Source organism: Alligator mississippiensis, chromosome 7, assembly GCF_030867095.1.
Source record: "Alligator mississippiensis isolate rAllMis1 chromosome 7, rAllMis1, whole genome shotgun sequence".
Lineage (NCBI taxonomy): Eukaryota > Metazoa > Chordata > Crocodylia > Alligatoridae > Alligator > Alligator mississippiensis.
The window spans coordinates 51,599,346-51,620,403 of NC_081830.1; the positions used below are offsets into that span (position 1 = coordinate 51,599,346).

At 43.3% G+C, this 21,058-nt stretch overlaps 1 protein-coding gene across 2 annotated transcripts in view; it reads right to left on the reverse strand.

The window, feature by feature from the left end:
• The window catches only part of FAM124B (family with sequence similarity 124 member B), a 34,006-nt gene extending 22,098 nt beyond the window's left edge, over positions 1-11,908 (reverse strand). For both annotated transcript variants that reach the window (XM_006276481.4, XM_019491732.2), the window contains exons 1-2: positions 11,489-11,908; positions 6,625-6,656 (exon numbers count right to left, since the gene is read on the reverse strand). In XM_006276481.4, coding sequence (XP_006276543.2) covers positions 6,625-6,640 — 16 coding nt within the window. In that variant the 5' untranslated portion in view covers positions 6,641-6,656; positions 11,489-11,908. The remainder of the gene's footprint in view (positions 1-6,624; positions 6,657-11,488) is intronic.
• Positions 11,909-21,058: the final 9,150 nt, after the last annotated feature.

Genomic DNA, 21,058 nt, shown 5'->3' on the forward strand with positions numbered 1-21,058 from the left:
GAAATTCTTTATATTAAGAAACTAGTGCCCAAGGTACAAATTTGCAACAAAATTCAGTGTTCAGCAGGTCCGTCTGAAAGCAATGGAATGTTCTTGTCCCCAGGAGAGCTGAAAATCCAGTCCCAGCTATGCAGTCAAATGAGCTAGGGTAGTTCTTTACTCCAAGATGGCATCCCACTAACACGGGCTCATGGATCTTCACTGGCACATAGGTTGGTAGGATTAGGTCTTGTTAACATATTCATCCACAATTAAGAAGCTAAAAAAGTAGCCTTTTTCCTAAGCATCTGCCATTCTATTGGTGGGGAGGGGAGCCAGGGAGATGTGGGCAATGGGACTGGTGGGTGAACAGAACTTATAGTTTCGTAGTTGGTAGGGTCAGAAGGGACCTGAGCAGGTCATCAAGTCTGACCCCCTGCCATGGGCAGGAAAGAGTACAGGAGTCAAATGACCATGGCTAGGTGATTATCTAGCCTCCTTTTGAAGGCCTCCAGGGTAGAAGTGAGCACCACTTCCCTTGGAAGTTGGTTCCAGATCCTAGCCATCCTGTGAAGTAGTGCTTCCTGATGTACAGCCTGAACCTACTTTCAATCAACTTATGGCCGTTGTTCCTAGTTACTCCTGGTAGTGCTCAGGGGAACAGGGTATCTCCCATTCCCTGCGGGCCCCCCTTGGTAAGTCTATAGATGGCCACCAGATCTCCTCTCAGCCTTCTCTTGTGAAGGCTGAACAGGTTCAGGTCCCGTAGCCTCTCCTTGTAGGGCCTGCCTTGCTGCCCCCTGATCATGCGAGTGGCCCTCCTCTGCACCCTCTCAATGCTGTCCACATCCCTCCTGAAGTGCAGCGCCCAGAACTGGACACAGTACTGTAACTGCGGCCTGACCAATGTCATATAGAGGGGGAGGATCACCTCCTTGGACCTGCTCGTGATGCATCTGTGGATGCATGACAAGGTGTGGTTGGCCCTACTGACTGCGTCCTCTCATTGGCAGCCCATGTTCATCTTGGAATCAATAATGACTTCAAGATCCTTTTCTGCCCCTCTGCTGATGAGAAGGGAGTTCCCCAGCCTGTAGGTATGCTGCTGGTTCTTCCTCCCTAGGTGCAGTACCTTGCACTTTTCAGTATTGAATCCCATCCTATTCTCATCCGCCCACCCCTGTAACCTGACCAGATCTAGTTGTAGCCTGTCCCTCTCTTCTAGCGTGCCCACATCTCCCCACATCTTAGTGTCATCTGCAAATTTGAACAAGGTGCTTTTCACCCCCTCTTCCAAGTCGCTGATGAAGATGTTGAACAGTGCAGGCCTAAGGACTGAGCCCTGGGGAACTCCACTGCCCACATCACTCCAGGTTGAAAATGACCCATCCACCACCACTCTCTGGGTGCGGCCCTCCAGCCAATTTGTGACCCATTTGATTGTGTAGGCATTGACACCACAGTTGCTTAATTTTTTAATGAAAATGGGGTGAGAGACAGTGTCGAAGGTCTTCCTAAAGTCCGGAAAGACTACGTCCACTGCGACACCTGTGTCCAACGATTTTGTGACCTAGTCATAGAATGCCACCAGGTTGGTCTGACAGGACCTGCCTCTAACGAACCCATGTTGGTCACCCCTAAGCATTATGAAAAAGGCTACTTGAACATGGAGGTAGGCTCCTAATTTCAGGCACTTCTGTTTGACAAGGTGAGCTGAGGTAATGGATGTAAATCAAATATTAATTTATTACTTTCATTAAAAAATCATAGATGCATCTAAATCAAATAGAGGATTGTGGGGTCCTGTGGTTTATTTAATGGGCTTAAACATAGCAATGTTGCAGGCAACTTATAAGAAATGCTAACAGCAGATGCCAAAATAAATGATGCTGGAGAGAGTGTTAATAAGAGCAAGTTCTCTAAGCTTGGCCTTCAGTTTAGGGAACAATGGAGAGCCATGCTGTGTAAAGGCTCCTAATTACTCCTATTCCTCAGGCCAACTCCCCCCAGACACTGACTAATGCACTCATAATTCTAATTAAAAAACAAAACACGCCACTGGGCACGTGTCCCACATGAGGCAGGAGTTGCCAACCGTGTCATTAACTAAGTTACTAGCAAACTGAGACAGCTTGGCCACAGAATGAGGTTGTTAGAGGGGGCAGCTTCTAACCAAGGTGGGCCCAGCAGCTCCCCTGGATTGGGCCCACTGCAGTACCCCACGGGAGGGCCCTACAGCTACCAAACAGCTCCTTGCCCACCCCACCCTCCTTCCAATCTTTCTCCCCCTTTCCTGTGGAGTGCTACTGGGCAGTCACTGGGGTGTGGGGGCTCATGAGTGAGTGGGCAGCCATGGGGCCCAGCAGGGTTGTGTAGGCTGCAGGGAGCCCAGGAGCAAATAATGGGAATCCCCCCCACCTTCCCTCCCTTCCCCCACCTGGTTGCCACTGCCACTCTGGGCTGATCCAAGCAGTGGGGTGAAATCTTTGTAGCAGAGGGGGAGTCCAAGTGGCAGGGGAGCAATTGGGGGATGAGGGATTAATTGTGGGGTGGTCCAAGCAACATGGAAAGGGTAGGGGGGGCTTTGCCCCCAGTCTGTACTGTGGCTAGAGAGTCGGGGAGCAGGAGTGGGCATGGAGCAGAATTGGCAGCTTTTAGCCACATTCCCGCTCACCAGCCTTCTAGCATCAGGTCAGAGTTGGAAAAGGATATTAACACTGATGTGCAACTACTCATAACATGTGCTAACTTTAATGCCAACTGACATTGCTTATAATTATCACATACTAATTGTAATGTGTAACTACAGTCTAATTAGACTGTGATCTATCCAAAAGAAACAGTTAGGTTGAGTTCTCTGTGACCACCAACTCAGCAAAGCTGTGATGGGCCGGCAGCAGCACAGGTTCCTTATACAGAGTTGACTGCTGGGAACATGCTGGTTCCCCATCCCTCCTAGAATAGCAGGTTTCTAAGTTTTATGATGCTTGGGGGAATTTCACCCTTCTCAAACCAGTTGTTTCAGGCAGCCTGCAGACTCAGGCATACTCAAAACACTTTGCAAATGTGAAGCTGAGATTCTGCTCATCATCAGATGAAAAGGCAGAGCTCCTTAACACTTTGCATGAGTATTCCTGAAACCAGGTAAGAACTTGTCCCCTCTGAGGTGCAGAGAATACGGTGATGACAGCAGTCCACATAAAATCAGTCCTGAACAGGTGAAGATACTCTTAGATCATATGGATGTTTTCAAGTTAGTTGGGCCAGATGACCTGCATCTGAAGGAACTGATGAGCTCATAGCGGTGCCTCTGGTGAGGCTGTTGGAAGAGTTGTGGAACTCAGGAGTGGTCCCAAATGACTGGAAAAGGGCTAACGTGGTGCCCATCTTTAAGAAAGGAAAGAGGGACGACCCTGCTAGCTATAGTCCGATCAGTCTGACTTTGGTCCTAGGAAAAATCTTTGAAAAAAATTGTCAAGGAGGCCATCAACCACAAGCTTGTAACTGGTGGGGTACTGAGAAACAACCAGCATGGCTTTGTTAAGAGAAGGTCATGCCTAACAAACCTGGTGTCCTTTTATGACCAGGTAACTAACCAGCTGGACATGGGACAGGAGGTGGATGTCATCTACCTAGATTTCAGCAAGGCCTTTGATACTGTTTTCCATGAAATCCTCTCAATTAAGTTGGAGAGTACTGGCCATGGTCCTTCATCTGGGTAGAGAGAACCCTCACCATATCTATACGATGGGTGGTGGTCCACTGACTGGCACTGCATCCAAAAAGGGCCTGGGGGTGACAATTGACCAGAGGATGAATATGAGCTGTCAGTGTGATGAAGTCACCAACAGAGCAAATAGAACTCTGGTGTGCATCAGCAGATGTGTCACCAGTAGAGCCAGAGAGGTGCTCCTCCCCCTCTATTTGGCATTGGCAAGGCCACAACTGGAGTACTGTGTATAGTCCTCAGCACCATACTTCAAGAAGGAGGTGGACAAGCTCAAAAGGGTGCAGATAAGGGCCACCTGCATAATCAAGGGCCTAAGGGATAGGCTTTATGAGGGGAGACTTTGGGATCTGGGTTTGTTCAGTTTGAGTAAAAGACAGCTGAGGGGGGACTTGATAGTCACCTACAAATATGTCAAGGGAGAACACCAGGATCTGGGAGAGCAACTTTTCAGAAAAGCAACACCCCCCCACCCACCCACCCCCAGAGGATGAGGACCAATGGGCACATGCTAATCAAGGAAAAGTTTAGGCTAGATATACAAAAAAACCCTTATTTTCCATACAGGTAACTAGAATCTGGAACACACTTCCAGCAAAGGTGGTGCAGTTGCCATCCCTGGCGGTGTTCAAGAGGAGGCTGGACAATGACCTTGTTGAGCTCATTTGAGCCCAGTTACCTCCTGCCCATGGCAGGGAACTGGACTTGATAATCTTACAGGTCCCTTTTGGTCCTTCTTTCTATGATTCTATCAGAAGTTTCAAGGAACTGCAACCCCAGATACACATCCATAGTGTCTTGGGGTAAAACTATTAAAATGCTGTACAGCATTACAATTTATGAAAGACTTTTTCTTGTAGATCATCACAAGTGTCCCCAGATTCAAGAGTCAGTTTTAAGTGAGGGCCACCATATTTTAGCACTCTCTCCAGACTAATCTAAACTATGCCCATCAACTATGGTCACTGGGGCTAGTACTCTAACCAAGAATGAACAAACTATAGTACAGCTCTGGTCATATACTGTACTTCCCATATAACCTGCACACTTAAGGGTGCAGTGAAATGAGTATGTGCCACTGGAGCCCACTACACTCTGAACGAGACTCCTCTCTGACAGAGGAAAGCACATCTGGAGGGAGAATGGGGCATCCTTCAGTTTTACATAGCATAACTGGTACATTATGAAAGTCCTGTATAAAATGTTTGGGAAACTTGCTCTCCATGAGGCCACTAGCAAGATGTATATTCAGAATCACAGAAGCCTACAAGTTATTGCCTCTGGTGAAAAAGGCCAAGTGAGAAATGAATATAGCCCATTTTATTGGCCTGATCTCACAATTCCTTCATCCCCCTGCAGGCATTAGGTATTCCATGGATTAGAAAACATACATGAAAGGCAGCCAGCCCTTGCTTTGCATTGCACTTGTGACTATGCATAACTAAACCCACTCTTTGTCACAGCAGAAAGCAGGGTCTGGCAGTCTTTCCAACAGATAATTTATAATACAGCTGGCACCAAGTTATTCTCTCTTTCTCCCTTGTTCTTGATGCTTTAGGAGTTCACTGACCCCTAAAGAGTTGGCCTAATGTCAAATGCTACAAAAATAAGGAAATTCACATTGGACGAAAACACAATAGCAAGCAGTAAGCCCCCAGAGCAGGAACCATGGCTACCGCTCTCTATGTACAGCACCGAGCATAATGCAGTCTTTGGGTGCTATTGTAATCTGACTGTTAAATGATGATGATTAAAGAGATAGACTTTTGACATTATCTGTATTCTGATAGAGGGAAAGAAACTATCTGGAAAGAAACCATTACTTCTGGGGTATATGATTAGGGACCTATCGAAATCACGGTAGAAGTTCGCCACTTGGCGGCAACTTTAATCTTGCAGTTTCCTGGGTGTCACCCCTCCCCCACCACTGATTGGCAGAGGGACCTTGCCATTTGCTACTGATCAGCAGGGAGGCAAAAAACGTAGTTTTAAATATGGTGTGGTTGTTGCCTCCTGGCCAGTCAGCAGCAATCAGCAGGGGTGCCAGGGCTCCTCGACCAATTGGCGGCAAGAGGTAAAAACCACACCTTATTTAAAACCATGCTTTTCACTGATCAGGAGTGAGTGGCGGAGAGTGACCCCTCCACCAATCGGGAGCAGGGGTGCATGATGGAAACTGCTTAATTAAAGGAGTCGCTGCGTAGTGCACTTCTGCCACAATTTTGGTAGGTCCCTATACATGATGAATTCCACAGTGAGCTTTACTTTAAAGCTAATGAGCTGAATGTTTAAACCACAGCTTTGTATACAGTACTCTTCCTACTCAGGCAATAAGGAAATGGAAAGAAATGTTTTTTTTGCCACTTTCTCAGTAAGGAAACTCATAGACTGATCCTCTCTGTTGCCCTGCACTATCATTTTCAGCTAGACAACCTGGGTACAGAACACTTCTCCACTGTGGTAGTATTTCACACTTATTTGCCCAACAGGATTTGACCCACAAGATGAAGGATACCAGACAATTTTACTGATATTAATCTAGTTGCTATTATTATAGTAATGCTTATACTGGAGTTGGATGCTGTGCTGTTCTCAGCAGGAAAAAAAATAGCCTTAAGTATAGGATTGTTCTTAGGAAGTTCATCTTGAATAAATGAGTAAACACATTTGTTTCCAGTGTCTACTTAGTGCCACAGCCAGCTTGGTGCATGGTGCAGGGTCACATGCAGACTGCCCCTCTGCACACTACTACGAAACATTACTTGCATTTGATTTGGTGCCCCCCAATGCAAGGGCACCCAGTACTAGTGCACTGCTGCTACTGCTCTTCCTATGATACTGCCTACCACCGTCCGCCCTTTCATACATGCCACATTTAATAATGAAGTGTATTAACTGGAAAATAAAAAGTTACTCACTGCTGGTTGAGGACATTCCACTGCAATGAGTCCTGTGAAGACAGAAACAAAGTGTCAGTGCTATTTTGCCCAATACAGTGTTTGGGATTAAAAGGAAAAAGCTCTCTTTACCACTGAAACAAAATCACAATTGGCATTGGAAAACATGTTCTTGTGCATCTGTTGTTTTCTTTTGCTTTTACTTAATGAAAGGTTCACCCTCCTGTCTGCAAAGTTAAGCAGTCCCTTCTGAAGGCTTCTGCAGTCTGTACTTTCCCAACAAGTCATGTTGCACAGCTACAGATGAGCGGCTGGAATGTACAGACCTCAAAACACTTTGTTTTCAGTCTAGACAGACATCACTTTCAATGTCATTTGGCACCTCTTCTGTTCACTTCTTTAAATGCTGGTCCAAGTTCATTAGGTACCTTGGAAATAGCATTTTCTATCCTACAACCACGTCTCAGAAAGGTTACCATGATCCTGCAGTTCTATCAAGAAAAGGTCACAGAAGTTGTAAAGAAAATCCATACCAATGAACATGAACCATTTTCATGGAGTTTAAAAAAGTTTTTGCCATTCCTTAACTGGTAAGAAGCAAGAAATAAAACCAGTGAAATAATACAATGTAGTAAGAGTTAAAGAGAAATAACCTACAGTAAAATGGAGACAGATAATGCTGCTGGTTTCTACTGATAAACTAACACTAATTTGCTATGACTTCTTAAAACTTAAGTGACTTGACCTCTCCATGTCCCATCTTCCTAATCCTAAAGTCATCGAACTTGAAGTAGATGTGATCTGTAAAGCAAATTCTTGAGTCACGGCATTTTGGAATATGTAAGAATTTTCATCGCCATAGGCAAAAACCTTGTCCCTCTTGCAAACAGCAAAGTGTGTGCCTCATGCAACTCAACTCAAAGAAGAAAGGACTTTACTTTTACTTTACTTTTATTGAAAGTTAAATCAGAGCACCTCCATGAATCTACTAGGGAAAGAACTACTGCTCTATGTATAGATTTTATCCCTTCAGTGCTGGGAAGAGAGGGAGACAGACCCCTCAAACAGGATAGGACCAGACACCAACACACTCCTTGAACCCCCACATGAAGCTCAGATGGAACTCCACTATACAATTGTATATATTCCTCACTCCAGTACCTATCTGAATGTTTAGGAAACCTTAACTATAAAACACAGCACACCTCAGAGACATACAACTAACTCCATTTTATATAGGAAACTGATAAATTAAGCAACTTTTCCAAATTTTCACAGGAAATCTGTGGCAGAGTCAGGAATAGATCCCCCATCTGATACCCTCAATCCAAAGCCATCCTTCACCTGTGGCAGCCACTGCATCATCTGAGAGCATGCCATGCTTAGAAATTCCGTGGGCTGCTATTTGTAAAAGAACTATGCTGCCAGGCTGCTGGCAACAGCAGCCACAGAAGAGCTGGCATGGAAGCAGACAGCTCTCAAACAATAGCTGCGTTCTCCCTTTGATCTAGGATGGGGATGGACTTGCACTCTGATGCAAGCCCAGTCTCTGAACAGAAGACTTCCTTACATGCAATTCCTACTTTTATATGAGTTTTAGCAGCCTTGTCTTAACTTCATAACAGAGCAAGATCCACTGAAACACCTTTTACCTACACAAAGATACGATTTTTCCAGCGGGATTTTTTTTTTTTTAAGAAAGCCCATTCAAAATTATCCGACTGCACCATTCAAGCTACCTGGCCCAGGAGAGCCATGCTTACATGCCCAAAGGCAGAACCAGGACTCTCACCAATCATTTAATTGTACAAAAACTCCAGAAGCAAAGAATAAAGTAAAGGAATGTCGTAAAACAGGGACAAAGTGCTTCAGCCGATGCGATTAATAAGCCTTATAACAGAAAAAACAGCTTGGCAGTTCATCAGTTCTTTTTCTGTAATTAGTATTTAAGAGCAAGTACCCAATTATTCACTGTCTTGCTCCCCTGATTGCCAAGATCAAAAGAAACAATATGAACTAGGAAAAAACAAGTGATTCACACAAGTGACTCAGTTTTGCCCTGGAATTCTTTACGTAGCTCAGAGGTTAGAGAAGTGGTTCTGTTACTCTCACTCACAGAGCTTGTACCTGCAGCCTTTCACCTCTGCAAGGATGTTTACTGATTAACAGCTAGGGCATTGCAGCGCTCTGCCTGCTGCCTATTCCATCAGTCATGATTGCTGCACTATTAACCTGTTCTTACTTAACCTCATTTGGTTGCATCCATTATGTATAATCATTTCCTTATCACATGCTTGGACTGTAAACTACAAATATAGGACATAAAACTGGACAGGACCTCCTTATTCGTTAGACCCAGTCCCCTGCCATTGCAGGCAACTAAATTGTATGATCTTTAATAAACGGTTCAAGTTCAATCTTAAAACCATTTAGATTTATTATTCCCATGCCTCCTTTGGATTGGCTGTTCCAGAACCTCATTCCTCTGATGGTTAGAAAACTTGTAATTTCCAATCTAAATATATTTATGCCTTTTTTATACCCATTTTTTTCTCATGTCAATAATGTCTGTTAGCCTAAAAAATTCTTTTTCCTGCCCTTGTGTTTACCCCAATCCCCTACTGTATTTACAAAGAACAAACGTTCTCAGCACTCATTTTTGAAAATGAGTGCTTTTCATTTAGTTTCACAACTATACACCAAAAAAAGCTCAACAGATTGCTCATGCCAAAGTGGTCTATTGGACATAGCATATAAAGGAGTGATGTGGCTAGCATCAACCCCAACAGCATTTGACTCTCCCAGCCTGAACGACCAGGCACCCATCTACACCAACTTAAAAGTGGAGGCACCTTTCAACAACAATTCAAAGCAAGAGTCAAGGTCACACCTCTGTTGCCATAGGGAGACACCTTAACCATTCTATCACCAGGCCTCAGCAGTGTGTGGTACCACAGCATTCATTTTTCACTGCTTTGAATGGAAATACTTTGCTTGATGCATTCTAGGATCACACTTGCCTTTTTCATAACCACATCATGTAGTCGCCCTCTGTCAGACCAATGCGTCTAGGTCTCTCTTTCTCTATCACTTAAAAAATGAGGAGTTCCCAGATTATAGCAGAAATTCTTGATATTATTAGCCCCCAAATACATGACCTAGCACTTTGTAGTGTGGACTTTAATTTGTTACTCTAGATCTGGGGATGGGGAGACTAACTTTTAATGACATTGTGTATTGCACCTAGAAAAACAGGGCCTTGACCCCCATTTTGGGTCTCCAGGTATGACTGCAATACGAATGATGAAAATGGATATAACAATTCAGATAAATTACACAGAGCACCTATAAAGCTGATGGAGGTATTGACAGGGGATCTGATTGGACCTAGGACAGTTTTAGGCAGAAAGGCATACAAAACTTATGTGGACAGAGAAATAAAGACCAATGACGAGATCCTAACTCAGTGGTCTCCAACCTTTTTAAGTAGATCACCTTTGTCATTTAAAATCAACCCAAGATCTACCATGCGCCACTGTGCACTCTCCTGCCCCCAGCAGGTAAGTCTGTGGGGATGGGGGGAGATTGAGGCAGAGGGAGAAAAAATTATTTGGGGGTGTACCACCTCAGCAGGTAAGTCTCACCCGGCCAGGGCCCCACTCAGCTTAGCCCTGCTCTTGCCTCTGTGGCACTCTCTCTCACCGCGGGGGCCTCGATCTAGCCCCCGCTCCTTCCCTCCCCCCCGGACTGACCTGCTGGGCTGGGGTGCACATGTGTTTGCATGCGGGCACTCAGCCCCCTGCCCCAGCCTCGGATCGACTCCAAGAGGCTCTGAGATCTACCGGTGGGTGGCCACTGTCCTAACTAGAAGAACCCCTTCCTCTAAAGTCGACACCAGAACAGCACATCTAGTGTTAGCAGCACTCTTCCCCAGCAAAGAGCTGCCCAGGTATAGCTAATGTGACTTCAACAGCATCTAAAGCTACCGTTCCTTCTCTACAGGTAGAGTCCAGATTAGGAGGGAGAAGGAAAGATGAGCTGAATACAAGCTTTTGAATTAAAGCCCCATTGTGAAACATTTCCATTCACTGAGAAATAACCTCATGGACGTTCACATCCCTTATAGACAAGGCTCTTCCTCACAGGAACAGACCAGAATCTCCCAGCCAACACGTTATTTCTGAAGTGACCCCCTGCTTCCTCAACCAACGGAACAAACAGATGGGCAGCGTCTGCAGCGGTGGTCCGTGTGCTCCCTCTCTTGGCATCTTTGCCTACAGAGCACACATGCATGTGGGCAGGGGGTGGGGCGGATATAGGGACAAGTCCTAGTTCCAGACACTAACCCAACATCAAGATTTGGGATGTTCTTTTTGGGCCCCTGAAAAACGACCTCTGTGTAGCCGCGATGCAGCCTCAGGGCTGCCTGCGCTCGTCTGCGAGCCCAGAGACGGCCGCGCGGGCCCCGCCCGAGCCCGAGCCCGAGCCCGAGCCCTGGAGATCCGTCCTCTCGCCCGCTCCGCCCGCGGGAGCCCAGGCGCCGCTCGGGGCTGACATCCACGCTCCAGCCCGGGCCCGCGCCGCTGCGGGGAAGCGCCCGGGCTTCTACCCCGGCCGGGACCAGCTCTGCCGTCCCCCACCTGCCTCCTGCGGGGCGTCTCCGTCTGGCCCGGGCCCGGCTCAGCCCCGCTCGACCTCGCGCCCACGGCTGCACCCTCCGCCGGGCCGGGCCGGGCCGGGCCGAGAGCCGCGGGCGCGAAGCGCGTTGGTGCAGCGCCGCCGCGAGCCGCCCGGCACGAGCAATGCCCCGGAGCAGGGCCCCGCGCTGCCGCCTGGAAACCAAACAAGCCAGTTAGCAACCGCCCGGCCCGGCCCGGCCGCCTACCCCGCGCGGTGCAGCCGGAGCCTCCGCCCGGGTCCCCGCAGGGGAGCTGCGTCCCGTCCTCGTGCCCCGGGAGGAGGCAGCCGAGCGCCAGCCCGCGGCGGGGCAGGGGCTCTCCCGCCGGCGAAGGGCGGCACGGCCCGGAGCACCCCGGGGAGCGGAGGGGAGGGAACGGGCTCTGCCCGGGTCCCCCCCCCCCGACTCGTTCTCCTGCGGCCACGGCTGCCCCGGCTGCGCGAGGGCTGTGCCAGACAGGGAAGGCTGGGGTAAGGTAAGAGGAGCTCGCCCCGTTACCAATACTGCTACTTCCTCCTTTCCACCCCCAAGGCAAGGCAGTGCCATCACTCCGTCTTCTTAACAGCTCTCCCAAGCAAGCTGCTTTTCAGCCCCAGCCAGGGCCATGGTCTGCACAACACACGGCTGTGCTTGCTTTTAGGTAAGGATTAACCACCGCTATCCTACTGTGATCTGTAGCCCAGGATCCCTGCTCAAAGGAAACGTATAATTAAATCTTTGCACAGATTAGTTATGGGGAAGAATTATGGCTTCGAAGCTACATACCTAGACATTTCCTCACAGCCAAGCTCCTTGCTGTAGGCTCTCTTCCCAGGACTTCCCTAGGGTCCCTAGTAGCACTCTTTGCACTTCCAAATCCTTGGTCCTAATCCAGTTGATGCAATCAGTGGAGGCCACTACTGACTGCAAGCAGCCAACGGGAAACAAGGCATTTTGCACCTGCTGCTGTCCCTCTATGCTACCGTCTCAGCCTGAGGCCTAGATCTTGTATTTTGTCTGGACTATCCAAACTGAGCAAGTTGTCGATAGGAAAAAGTCTGTGGTGCAGTGGACCCAACACAGGACCAGGATTCATGGACTCCCAAATTCTAATTTTAGTTCTTTTACTAACTTCCTTCACTTAACATCACCTCTGCTTCTTGAATTGCAGATTAAAGATGATCCTTATCCTGCCACATGACATGGGTGGGAAGATTAATAATAGAACAGTAGTTGGAAAAGCAGCAAATTCAGTTTTTAACAGCAGATTAAATTATTTCTAATTATACCTGTACATTAAATCTTTTTCCACTTAAACACGTTCCCTTTCCTGTCCACCCAGCACTGGCTGCGTGGGCCAGGTTCAAGAATGCTGCTCAGCACTGTGACCCAATGTAGTTGCTATTTGTAGAATAGCAACTACATTGGGTCACATTGTCATCCCAATGTAGAATGCACCTGTTGTTGCTTCAAATTTCACTGAGACTTGATAAAAAAAAAAGGAGTTGAAGTGCTCAACCACCAAAGTACCAAGCACATATTTGCACAGATAAGCACTAATTTATTGCTTGGGACTTGGAGATTTTTTCAACAGGGAAGTGTGGGTAAAGGATAAATATATGATTAGGGTTAATCTGTAGATGGAATCCAGGGGGACCATGCTAAAAGTTTTGGTGCTAGCTCTCACAGGAGTTATATTCATGTCCCAATGCTTACTTCTCAACTGTGAAACATTAAACTTTAACATTGTTTTTAATCTTACTCCCAGTAATGATTATAAGAGCTCCTTCTCCCTAGAATCCTGCTCTCACACTGTAGTCATCTCATCATTGGAATTCTCTCCTTGTCTTGACCATGGACATACAATTATTAGTGACACTGAAAATAATTCCAACTGCAAATGGTTTAAAAAACTTTGCCCTATGCTGGGATTTAAAGCCATCTGTGTTGATGCATCAATGCAAAAGCATAGTGTAGATGTGCTGTGCCAGCAAAGACCTGTCTTCAACCAGCATGGCTTGTCTTGGCTTTAGATTTGAATAGGATGCCTGTTGGTGAGTTATGGGTTACATTGGTATGGCACATCTGTACATGGGTCGTTACACACAACCCTACTGCAGACAAACAAACATGCTCTGTGCTCGGTCTGAGTATCATGCCTATGGAGGCAAAGGCTTCCTGGGGAGAAACCATAGGTCAGAGTGATTTCTTGTACAAGTAGGTCTACGGCAAAATACTTATAATCTGGAGAATGGAGAACCTCCAGACACCCATGAGATTTCTGATCTGCACTTTGTCTCAGGTTGGCTTCTCATTTCTTACTAAAAGCTTGGAGAAAGATCCAGGGGATTGGATCATGAAGGAAAATTGCAGTCAGATGCATTCAAAGGCTTTTTAAGTTGTGTTGACAGTGGCTAAAGTAGATCATGGGATAAAAGGGAAGCTCAGAAGTCTTGGGGGCAGATGCCAGGAAGGGCTAGAGTTTAAATAACTACCTATGTAAAATTTAGAATGTACATTTCTGTATCTCCTCCATCCCCTCTTTCCTTCCTTCTGATAATATACGCTGCTTCAAAATGTCATATATATGAATGATTATTTTTATTCCTTCTTATTCCTCTTAAGACACGGAGCACCACCAGGAAACATCTTTCCTTTCCTGGGGAAAGGTGCCAGAGCTTTTCACTTCCTTTCCCTGTGACAGAGGGATATTTGTGCACTTAAGTGCACCAAGACTCTTGGTTCACTGCTTTGGCTCTTCCTGTGAAGAAGTTATCAGATCTGCCCTGCAACTCTGAGTCTTCCAGACAGGGCAGGATATAAAACTAATAAACAAGCAACCAAAGAAACAAACTTCCCTCTAGAGTCCCTCAGCAGTGCAGATATATGTCTGAACATGCACTTCATTAACACAGAGCAGTGGGGAGAGTTCTATAGGCCCGCTCCTTCTGGTGACAGAGCTCAAGCAGGACCTGCTGGCTGATACACTGGAGCAGAGAAGACTGGGGAAGGAAGGACTACAAAAAATGTAACTGAGTAAAAATTCCCTAGGTAAAAGCGTTTACTAGTTGGAATTTAGAGCTAGAATGAGAGGTGCAGGATTCAACCTTCTATTGATGTTGCTAATACGTAACATTTAAAATGCATCTGTTTGACCCCATTCTTGCCTAATAATCTTACCATGTGTATCCACACTGGAGGTTATTACATCAGCATTGTCCCACAATTACCTTTCACAACCTCTCCTGTCACTCTTTGGGGACTGACATTTTTTCAGGGACATTGAGCCTTACCATGTACAGTGACCAATTATATCCTCTTTCCTCTTCAAAACTAGAGAGTGCTTTATTTTCCCACTAAAAGACAAAACACAACACCCAAATCAACAGAAGACAGATTGTAGTAGGCTTCACATCAATCATGCCCTGGATGCACCATCCTGTAGGTTCCCCAGCAACACTCCATTCCAACTACCTTAAATGAAACACATTGGTATTTATAAAGAGAAAAAATAATAAAAATGCAAAAAATTTCTAAAAATATCTATACAAATACTACTGAAAACACTCTCTAGAACGGCATTAACACTTAGTTACAAATAAAAAAAATTAACAGATTACATGAATCACAAATCTGGAAATTTTAAGAAAATATAAAAATTGATGAATTTGGCTGGTGTTTTTGAAAGGAATTGAGAAGTGTTAATGAAAGGTGTTGATACCCATTATAGACAACTAAGAAATGTATGTTGTAGTTTTATTAGGCATATTGGTAACATTTAATGAATTATGTAACTTGATGTAGTTTATGTATAGCTATACTGTAACTGCAAAATAATGCCAAGATCCTTAACCAAAATGCTATTCACTTTCAAAACGTGTCAGGGTGAAATATATTTAGAGGCATGGAGAGAAGAGGGAGCAGCTTTAGGGCAACTGGCTGCCATCCATGTGGAAGTCCCAGTTAATGGTGAGCAAGATGCATCTCGGAATTAAGAGGCACTCCCCTTTTAAGGATCAATTTTCATTTACACACTGCAGAATTGTAATGCCACCTTAACAGTAACTACTTGCTACTTCTGAGAGTCCTGTTAACTGTTTCACTAGATTCTTCCTTACATGAGTCATGTAGAAATCATGACTCACCATCCATTATCATCTGCCGACAATATGATCATAATACTGTGATGAGGTGGGTTTTTCATAGAAAATTTCATATTAAATAGCATAGAATACATTTCAAATGTGCAAAAAATATGAGCCTTCCCTACATGATAATACATCAATCACTATCAACAGATTGCTTTTTTAGAATTACCAAGAAAAATTCTTCAGATTTGTATACAAAATGGAAAGTAATATATTCTGGTGTATGAAAATGGAGGTCAGGTAGATGATTGCTACAGGTGCATTAAAAGCATAAGAGGAAATACCAAGCCTAGCTAGCAACCTGTTACCAAACTTGTGCAATGTACACAGAATAGTTTTATTATGGATGACAAAATTAGCATCCTAACAGAACATTGTTTTCAGAATAAAGGAGTATCAATTTTTTCAAGTTGTGCCCACCAAGTCATCTGGGAGTGTGGGTGGGATGGGGGAGGGGACTCCTGGGCGCTGAACAGAAGGACGCCAAGTATGAAAAGACATGGCTTTCACATGTATTTGACATAGTTCAAGTAATACAGTGAATTGCACACCTGAGGTGAGAGACAAAGCTGTCTCTGACCATTTATAACCACTCAGAAGTATGTGTTGCATGACAAGTTAATAAAGGGAAGGAATAAAATATATTGATTTACGAATAACCCCGGTTTTAAGCCATACTTTTTCAGTAAATTTACCAGACGGGAGACCAGGAATCAGGTGGTACAACTCGGCAGATGGCAAGACCAGACAGCCCAGACGCATATTAATTCAGAACCCCATTTAAATAGCCTCCGCCCAGCAGTGGGATTCTTCACAAAAAAATTACCCCTGCTAAATTATGCATATTTACTTCCTGTTTTGCAGCGGTGCCAAGCCCATGCAACCCATATTCCCTTCAGAATTGTATGTGCTCTGTGCCTGAAATGGGGCACTTGGGATCAGATCGCATTCCACCTACTAGGCCTCTATGGCTACAAACTGGTGTTGCATATAAACCATTTTATATGTTTTCCTGGGATAAGAAGTACTAACAGTTCATCCCAGGATATTGCATAGTAAATGCAAACAGTTATCCTGGGATTACATCATTGAATCAATGACAATAGTAGCAGCGCATTCAGCCGCTCACTAAAGCCTGATTAAAAGGGTAATCAACGTGTGCACAAGCCTATCTTGGGATATTTCTGTTCTTAGATGATCACAGGCACAATCTGTCCGGAGACAAATGCAACATCTGCTCCTACCATAAGTTTGATTCTCTTCTACCTTCTTGCCCAAATCCCTGAAAACCTAACTCATTAGGTGACTGGTTTCTCTCGTGTCATTTTTGAGTTTTAAAGCTACAATGATGTGTTACAAAAGTACATGCATTAACAATTTTTCAGGGACTTGAGCTGCATGGAACAGGATTGAACCTAGACACTCCACATGCCTTAGTGCAATCAGACACCAGTACGTGGAATAGGATCTGCCCCTACTTTTAAGATCCCACTCAATAACAGTCTTCTCTTGATTCTTCATCTTGTATTGCTTCTAGATGAATTACCTCCAGGTTTAGTCAACTCACTGTGACCATTTTTCACAACTGTTATGACTCTCAGTTCTAAATCTGAGCCATTTATGCTTAACATGAAAGCTTCAGACAACATACAATTTTTCTGTACTTACTAAAGACAGCCTGCTATTGTTTTCAAAGTATTTGAAGGCAGACCTCCTTCAGTGTGAATGGGCAGGTTTCAATAGGGGGGCACTGAATTGTTTCTTTAACTTTGTAGCCAAAAATCCAGGCAGGAGGAAAGCTAATGGAAATCTTAACAGCCCAGTTTTTGTTCTTTTGTAAGTGTGACATTCTGCAAATTTTGTACTACTACACAAAACTGTAGGACACAAATGGCAAATTGTGTTAATTTGAATGTTTACAGTATCTGGTATCTACTTAAGCTTATAACAAACACAATCTGCTGCAGTAATTTAAATCAGTCCCATTGGGATTTTCTTCTAAATTGGGCTCTTAGAATTGGCAATATAGTTTGTTGGTATTGTGTCCCCATGCCATCATGTACGGACTCTATGTACAACTTGAAATTTAAAGAAGCAGAACTTAAAATCTCTAATAGGGCACTTTGGTTGTAGCTCTGTTGGTCTAAGGACATAGGCAGGCAAGGTTCTTTGAGTAGATGTGATACCTTTTATTAGACCAACTGAGTAGTTGGGGAAAAAGTTCTTAGCAAGCTTTCAGGTGCAGTCACCCTTCTTCAGACATAGGAAGTCTTCAGGAGTCTCAGAACAGCAGAGACTTCCTATGCCTGAAGAAAGGTGACAGAACCCAAAAGCTTGCTAAGAACTTTTTCCAACTACTCAGTTGGTCTAATAAAGTATATCACATCTACTCAAAGAACCTTCCCTGTTTAGTAAGGCACTGTATTGTTGAGTAGAACTGGTTGGAAGATTTCCACCAAAACATTTTTTACTAGAAAAATGATAACTGGTCAAAGTGTAACAAGTCACATCTTGATACACTCAAGGGGATGTGCTGGCACAGTGCTCTCCATGATTCTGAAAAATCCTACTCTGACATGAAGTAGCCTTGAAAGTGAAGTTACTTTGTTAGCTTATCTCACATTGGTTTAAACAGATCACCGGAACACAACCCTCTCTCTGCAGAGCTTGCTTAATGAATTAGACTGAGACCAAGTGCATCCACAAAATATAATTAGATTGCATCAGCTGGCTGGAGTAGCTAAACTGTCAGCCACTGAATTTTCCATTTACCATAAGCTGACATTATTTGGCTGTTTTAATCACAGCCATTTGTTAAAGTGTGGTATTTTGCACCTAACAGCTGCTCTAACTTAAAAAAAGTGTATTTTTAATTCTCACATTAACTTTCCCTAGATCATATTATAGGCACAGTCAGGGTACAAGCAAATTTGGTACCCTCTTTTATTGGACTAACTTTATTGTTGGAAAAGATGTTAAAAAACCTTTTAGAATACAAAGTGCAAGGGCCCATAAGCCTGTCTAATTTCTAACATCTCTCCCAATGATAAATTTGGCCCACTAAAAAGATAAACAAAATGTTCTTGTATTTTCCGTGGACCATTACAGTTGCAATACTACTACAAAATGTACAGGTGACAAACACATAACATATAATGTGTTAGGAGGGAAGGCAGAACAACAAGAGCATATCACTACTACACCCACTCTACCATAAGTTTAGTTCCAGGCTACTCGAAGTCCTGGCACTAATCTTTACAGCCCACAGCGAGGTGGAGCCTAACAATCAGTGCCTCTGCCCTAAACAGTTACAGTTAACAGAAACAATGCAGCTGATAGGGCTCAGGATCAAGTTATCAGAAACTGATGATTTACGGTGGCAAGTTCTCACTGTACAATGCACTATAACTAGTATGCATCAAGATCCCTGCAGTTCATAAGAAAGTGATTGGAAAAAAGAACCCTCAGGAAAATGCAACTCCATTTAGCATTGATACACTTCTTATATCAAGTGTATATGCTCTCAGTCTCTTTACAAACATTATGCTTAACATCTATTCAGAGATGGAAGGATATTCAGCCCCTCCGCCATAGATTTACTATATAAGGTAAACATCAAATGGAAATCAAAGCTGGAAATAAACCCAAATCTCTAATCACTAAATTATACTGCTAAAAACAATAAAGTATACATTTTGTACAGTTTAAAACTGAAACTCAAGGTGAAAAAAATCCAGAGTGTAGTTATGGCAGTAGCATAGACATAACTGAGCTTAGGAAAGGCAAGCTTTCAGAGAAAGACAGATGTGGTGTTTAGTGACATAACCCCTTCTTAGTCTTTCCTTGTATGATATACTTGCAGGATGGCAATTTTGCAGCCTGTCTGAAAATCTGCCCATGTCTCTTCTGATATTTATGAATTTAGAAGCCTAATGTTAAGGCACCACTGACTTAAATTTCTTTCCCTTCAGATCCTTGAAAGGAACAGTTCAGTATTGTACTTGGCTTTTCAACCTCACTGCTTTCGATTAACACACACAAAAATGTTTAGGAAACTTAGTATTGTTCTTAATGCTTGATAAAGTTCATATTCTCCATTGTTATGAAAGTTGCATAGTCACTATAGATTGTTTTTAAAAATTCCTGAAGGTAGAGCCCACGTTAAGAAAGATCAGAAATGATGCCATATGAGATTATCACAGCTTGCACAAGAAATGTCAATATTATGCATATATATTCTTAAAAAAAACCCCAACCCAACCAAACTCACCTTAAAGGGAAGTGTAGCAATATCTTTCTGCTGCCAGTTTGATTTCAGTTTGGATATTCCCATCTTTGTATCCTCTGCTTTATGATCTCATAGTTCATGTTTAGGAACAAGATTTTTTAAAGATTCACTTAAACAATTTTGAAAGTCCCTTCCCAAATAATTAAAATGTTAAATTTACTAATAATTTAACATTGAAAATGATATTCTATTACCTTTTGCTTAAAAAGGCTTAAATCACTAATAACACTATTACCAATAACTTTACACAATTGTTAACATAAAAAGTTAAGTGTGAACTAAAAAAAGCCATAACATTCTAGATTAAATCCTATTTTCATATAAACAATGGTAAAGCACCCACTGACTAATTGAGGAAGTCACTTGTCAACAATAAATTTACATTTCTAGTTTTCAGTACTTTAGCAAAATGCTAATGCTGTTTAAAAATGGTTCAGGTATCTGAAAAGAAGAAACCCCCATGCACCTTTGTAGAAAGTGCTGTATGCCCCAGAAAACATGGGACACTATACATACTGCAGAAGATTTTTAAATGTCTTTTATGAGCCAAGCAGCATCTAAGAGGTACTCAAACAGTTCCAGCATATCATCTTATTTAGAACACGTACTAGGTTAAAAAAAAATTCAACATTTGTAACATTATTAAAAATACATACCTTGGTCATTTAAAATTCTTATATATACTCTACACATGTGCACAGGTATTTTAGTGACTAACAGCAAACAGGCTTTACAGATGGACTGCTTATTAAGCATCATTGTGGAAACAGAATATAGCTACACACAAGGAAACATCTGAACGTACAAGCTTTTTTTGTTTCCCCCAGTCTGATCAAATTCTTCTCTTTTATGATGTAAAAAGAAACACACTCCTTTTGCCTTGAAATAAATTGTAAAAACAGCAAAACATCTGAAATAAAGCATTATTCTCTCTCTTTACAATACTCAAATGCCAGTCAGGCTCTGTATACTTGTTGACCAGAGTAAATTTAAAATTCTGTGGTGTTGTGACATTTTTATCCACACTGCAAATAAATTGCTCTATTTGCTACATACCTAAAGAGATGCATTTGCCTGGTACGGTTAACTAACAGATATACTATGAGTATGCTAATGATCCAAGACCCTTTTTCCTTTTTATTCTAAGCTGAAGTCAATATTATGAGCAGCCTCTCCCAAATACCTTTTTAAATCTCTAATTAAAAAAATACAATTAAGGATAACAGTGCTTTGATGTAAAAAGAAGAAAGCATGGTCTATGGCAAAAGTTATGCAAAATAAATTTGTAATGCCGAAAACATAGCTAAAAACAAAATAGTAATCTTATACACATCTTCAAAGTAAAAACTCTGATTTATCTAA